Raw genomic sequence first — 6,000 nt, forward strand, 5'->3', positions numbered from 1 at the left:
GGCAGCCATGATGGCAGAAGAGCTGAAGAAAGAGCAAGACACCAGTGCTCACCTGGAGAGGATGAAGAAGAACGTGGAGCAGACAGTGAAGGACTTGCAGCACCGATTGGATGAAGCAGAGCAGCTAGCCCTGAGAGGTGGCAAGAAACAACTTCAGAAACTGGAGGCCAAGGTATGTGTGGGCATTAGTCCCAGAGTCCATTTATCGGGATTGTGTGACTTGTGTCTTTTTATAGTAATACTTTCAGCGACTTTATCATTATGATAATGTAGCTCCAAAATCAGTGCCCTTCCCCAGTCTTTAGTCACTATAATAAGTGCATAGGTGCATTGATTCTTCTCTTGAATTTGGTCTCTTCATTTGGATTTTCTCTTTTAGGTCCATGAGTTAGAAAATGAACTTGATGCTGAACAGAAGCGAGGAATTGAGGCCATCAAAGGAGTGAGAAAGTATGAACGGAGAATCAAAGAAATCACTTACCAGGTAAGGCTGTCTTTTTCCATTTTCCCGATTCTTAGAGGTTTCTCGTTCTTACCACCATAGTTAGAGGTACAGAAGTGGTCCAGCAAAACATATAATGTTTACCTTTTGCTGCCTATCATCCTTCTGAGGATAGCCACAGCCTGATATCATCGAGAGGCAGATACTATCAGATTCTTGAAGTGTTGGTGTTCTGTTTACATTCCATGTAGGCTGAAGAGGACAAGAAAAATGTTTTCAGGCTCCAAGATCTGGTGGACAAATTGCAGCTGAAGGTGAAGGCATACAAGAGACAAGCTGAGGAGGCTGTAAGTACACAGATCTCAACTGGTTCTCGCCATACTTAAAACTATCCAAATGAACATGGCAACTTCAAAAAAAGTTAAGATTTATCACAAAACTGTAGGTGTAGCTGAAGTTTGTTTTGTTGTCATTTATGAGGTTACACCAACATAAATCATACCCTATCCTCACCGCCACACTCTACAGTTGGGAAGAACTCCTCCATAATTCCCCCAGGGGGAGACTGGGTCCATCATGTCATATTTAAGGAAAGCCAGCTATTCCTTCTACTGCCACCTCCACAAATCTAAAGGTGTTATAATGGTGTTTTATGATGCCAGCATTCCACTTTACTAGGCCTGGGATAACCTCTTTACAATGTCCCTTCACAGCAATAGCAATAGCACTTACATTTATATACCGCTCTATAGCTGAAGCTCTCTAAGCGGTTTACAGTGATTTAGCATATTGCCCCCAACATTCTGGGTACTCATTTTACCGACCTCGGAAGGATGGAAGGCTGAGTCAACCTTGAGCCCCTGGTCAGGATCGAACTTATAACCTTCTGGTTACAGGGCGGCAGTTTTACCACTGCGCCACCAGGGGCTCTTTTACCACTGTGCCACAGGGCACCACTCCTCTCATAGACATAATAACATTTAACAACAAGGGGTTTCCATGCCTCTCATGACACTGATTCGCCTTCATGTTATTAACTCAAAACTTCCCCACCTCTCAACAGCTGCCCATCTCAAGCACTGCAATATATCCAATCCTCTCACATGACACTGTTGAATACAATGCATCAGAAGAGAGAGTATTTCATTTCCTGGCAATGACTCCCTAATCCATATCATAGATCCCCCCACAGTGCACTTTCTATACTTTCCAAGAGAGAGGAAGGGAAGCGTCCAATATCCCACATTCGGTATCGATTCCAGCATCCTTGCACACAGCGGGACATTTGCACTGTCACTCACATGCCATATAGCTTACTGTGAGAGGGTTCTACTTGTGTAGCTGTTCTTGTGTTATTTGTTGTGTTAGGAGGAACAGGCCAATGCAAACTTGTCCAGGTGCAGAAAAGCTCAGCATGAGCTTGAAGAAGCTGAAGAGCGAGCAGATATCGCTGAATCCCAGGTCAACAAGCTGAGGGCCAAGAGTCGTGACATTGGGGGGAAAGTAAGTGCCTTGGCAGGGCAGGGCAGGTGGGGTAAGGGGGAGAATTCTCTGGAGAAGTAGTAGAATACCTCCTGTCTTTCATTTGGTAGTATTCATCGGTTTGTGTTCAGAATCCTGCCTGCCCTCTCCAAGAAGCAGTTTCTAGCTTAAGCCTGAAAGCCTGTTTTGATACCTGAATCTTCAATTGCCTCTGAGCCTCTCTCATGCCATTTATGTTAACATCTGATAATTGTTAATGGAGAAGAGTATGTGAAGAGAGGTGTTTGCAATGCAAATGAGGATAGTGGCTATTGTAGATTTTACATTTGTATTACAAAGCAATTGTCACTTCTTAAACCTAATGTGTGAACGTGGCCTTAGAGTCACTCCAAAGTCATTATCCACCTTTCCACTATTTAGCTCCATGGACAAGGCTGCCAATGTACAAGTTTTGAGCAGCTGCCCCCTGCCCTGCAAGTAATCTTTGCAGCCTTCCCACCACCTATCTGTACAGAAATATTACTAACTCCTATAGAAGGAGGCATATTTGCATGTTGGTTGTACATATTTATTTACACTGATGTATAGACATTCAAAAATAAGGACGTATGTGATCATAAAGAAAATCAGGAAAGGAGTGGGGGAAAGAAATATTATTAACTCCATTAATAAGCCATCCTCTAATGTCTTTGAAATGGAGAGGGGGAGTGAGAGAGAGAAAGCATGCACCTGGTACAAAGCAGTCCCTGAACCTGCAATAAATCTCAGGAGAATACAAATATTCACAGACCTTTCAAACCAGAAAGAATTATTGTGATCATGCACTCTGATCTCCTTATGAGTATATGCTGCAACATTTCACATAAAACTTGCTTCATTCATGTAGAATGAATGGGACGGGGGTACAGTTCTGTGACAGAGCATATGTTTTGCATGCAAAGGGCTCCAGATTGAACCCCTGGTCTCTCTAGATAGGACTGGGAAAGACCTGGCCCAAGACCCTGGAGTGCTGTTGCCTGTCAGCGCAGACAATACTGATCTACATGGACCAATGGTCTGACTAAGTATGAGGCAGCTCAATGTGTTCAGAATGAATAGGGTGGGACTCATTAGAACATCTGTAGGGAGCCCCCATGCATACAAGTGTGCTTGTGTGGGTTCCTACAGATGAACCCTAACACAAACTATGAACACATAGTTTGGGATGGAGCCTGCCATAATTCCTCCCCCTGGCCCCATTTTCATTCTGTATGAATGAATGACTGAACAGGACTTTCATTGTTTTGTAACTCTTAAAGGAACAGGAATTGGCTGCATTCACACGGAACAATGGGCATTCCAATGGACACATGGTTCCGCTCCCCCCGCCCACTCTCCTGTACCAATTTGCATGTAACGCAGAGCAGGGAGCCTGCAGTCAGCGAGACTGCAGAGAGACGGGGGAACAGGCTGTGTGGGCTTCCTTCTTACATCAAGGACAGCAGGCATAGCCAATCATGACCGGAGAGAGGGAGGAGCTTCCTCCATCAACTTGAGTCACAGGGAATGTAGCCTGCGGTTCTGAATTTGGACATAACACAGGCTGCGTTCAACTTTGGGTTGTGGAGACAAAACTCACTACAACCTGAGGGCTCAAATTGGGATTCCAAAAAGAAAACCCCGTGTCGCTTGCCTCGTGGAACTGGAGTTTCCTGCGTTTAGACGTGCAGGTTTGGCAACCTCTGGCTCCTTAAACTCTTCCGCATTATGTGTGAATGCGACCATTGTGTCTGGAGTAGATTCGGGTAGTCCTGCTGCTGCCTGACAAGGATTTTCTTTTCCCTGCTTACTCTGATTTCGTTCACTTAACTTACGACTTCCCCTATGTGACCACCTAAGCCAGGGAAATAAAAACAGGCAATTCCAGTCACCATCCCACATTGTGGCACAGTGTGTCTTTCACACAACCTCATGGCCACTGCTGGGCATGCTGCGGGGAAGGCAGGAGCTCACCTGCCTTCCCCTGAGGCCTGCCTCAAGAGGCTTCACCTGCCTCCACTCTGCCTTGCTGCACACACACTTGAATGGCAGCCCGGCGACGGCAGGAGCTGAGAGCAGGAGGACTTTCCCCCTCCCGCATCCCAGGGTGCCCCATACTGCTTTTCAGAGCAGCCGCCACACTCGGCGTGGCTACTTCTCACCCACCCCCACAAGCAGGCCCAGGGGGAGCCTCTTAACCTGGCGGTGATCACCCAGACAATCATCTGCTGAGATTAAGAGAACCATAGGTTTGTTTAACCTTGGCTAAATGCTGGGTTAAAGAGCGGGGCTAGGCTTGAAGGCAGCCCTGGGATTGGTCCTGGAGTTTCACATGCACAGCCTGGCCCAGGCTGGGCTGCCCTAGCCTGGCTAGGCTGCATGTGTGATCAACCTCCTTAGGGACATAGGGATATAGGAAGCTGCCATATACTGAGTCAGACCATTGTTCTATCTAGCTCAGTATTGTCTTCACAGACTGGCAGCCGCTACCACAAGACCAGCTCTCCTCCCTCCTTGAGTCTCACACCAGAAAAAATATAACAGGGAACATTCTTGACTGTGTGTCTCCCCGTAGCAGCCTCTACTACCCATATTAATATTTCTATTACCTTCTTATCTTCTATAACATTTGCATTTATTTTTGTATAGAAACCGGAAGAATGAGTCTAACCTGGCCAAAGCTGCTGTGATTCCACACAATGTGAAGTTCTTCACAGTAAGCAAACAAGTAAATTACCTGACCTAAATAAATATAAGTATGTGCAACAAATTGTGCTTCTGACTGAACTTACTTCAAAAATCAAAGACCTGTGAAAAATAGCAGTTAATTTTGTGAGAATGTGGTCAGCAGACATGTTTGCAGAAGTAAAGCTATGAGCTAGATAACATCAGCAGGGTGGGGATACATTGCTGAGTGAATGATAATGTATATTTGGGAACATCTTGGTGCCCTGCATATCTGTAGCTTCACATTTCCCAAAACTTCATCCTATCCTTTCTTCCAGGGTCTGATCTGATGACCATGAGTTAGCACATGAGTTAGCAACTTTGCTGAAATTAAGCAGGTCTTGGTGTGGTCCATGCCTGGATGGGAGACTCCTGGGAATCCCATGCACACTGCCTTAAGTTCCAGCATGGAAGAAATGTAGGAAATACATCTAATAAATGTCAGAGAGAAAGTACTCCAGTTCAAGAACTCTGGATACTGCTACAGACATTTTTGGGGATTAAAATCCCAGTCAGACGTTATATTGTACTTGCATAGAAATGTCTATACACTTGTACAGGCACCCCCTGAGTTACAAACACTCAACTTACAGACACTCATACTTACAATATGCTCCATAACATATCACATTAAGAAAGTCCCCAACTTGCAAACACCAACCTTCACGTACAAACAAGTCAGCCCTCTTGGAAATGAAATGCATTCCAAGTTCCTTTGGAACACAACCCATTTGTAAGTTGGGGCCTTCCTGTACATGTTTTTGTGTGAATGACTGTACACATTTGTTTTAAAAGTGGACCTGGAACAGGCCCCCTCAAATGCAGAGTACAGATAAGAAGTATACTCCTGTACATTTGTTGAACATAAATATGTGAGTAAGTGTACATGCATACAGATCTGTACATGCATACAATGTACACAGGTAGAACTTGTGTTGAACATCTTATATGAATAGGGATTAACTCTTCACATGAACAGTCTACTTGTAGGAACAGTGTACCACTGACAGAGCTGCTCACAGAAAACCACAGTGGTTACTTCCATACGCAGTAGATGTTCATCAAGCAGAATTGTCTTTTTATGAAGGCAGCCATTGCAATCTTCTGTACATAGCTCCTCTGATATTACAGTCTTCACACAAGTAGGCCAAACATGAGAACTATTATTTCAGCAGAGAAGCCTTAAGATGTGACATTTTCCCTGAGCTTATAGGTCATTTCACACACAAACCATTTTTCTACTGGGTGTAGGGGAAAATATATACAGTATCTGTATATACTATCAGTTCTACAGGCTATGTGGATAAGTATTTTACTACATGTTTCATTGG

General features: G+C 44.5%; 1 protein-coding gene across 1 annotated transcript in view; it reads left to right on the forward strand.

The window, feature by feature from the left end:
- Nucleotides 1-4,701, forward strand: part of LOC128343485 (myosin-4-like) — a 60,634-nt gene extending 55,933 nt beyond the window's left edge. Inside the window, exons 35-39 of the mRNA XM_053292615.1 lie at nt 2-172; nt 380-484; nt 694-789; nt 1,811-1,945; nt 4,592-4,701. Of these exons, the coding sequence (XP_053148590.1) occupies nt 2-172; nt 380-484; nt 694-789; nt 1,811-1,945; nt 4,592-4,606 (522 nt within the window). The 3' untranslated portion in view covers nt 4,607-4,701. The remainder of the gene's footprint in view (nt 1; nt 173-379; nt 485-693; nt 790-1,810; nt 1,946-4,591) is intronic.
- The last annotated feature ends 1,299 nt before the right edge of the window (nt 4,702-6,000 follow it).

The sequence above is a fragment of the Hemicordylus capensis genome, chromosome 2 (assembly GCF_027244095.1).
Source record: "Hemicordylus capensis ecotype Gifberg chromosome 2, rHemCap1.1.pri, whole genome shotgun sequence".
NCBI lineage: Eukaryota > Metazoa > Chordata > Lepidosauria > Squamata > Cordylidae > Hemicordylus > Hemicordylus capensis.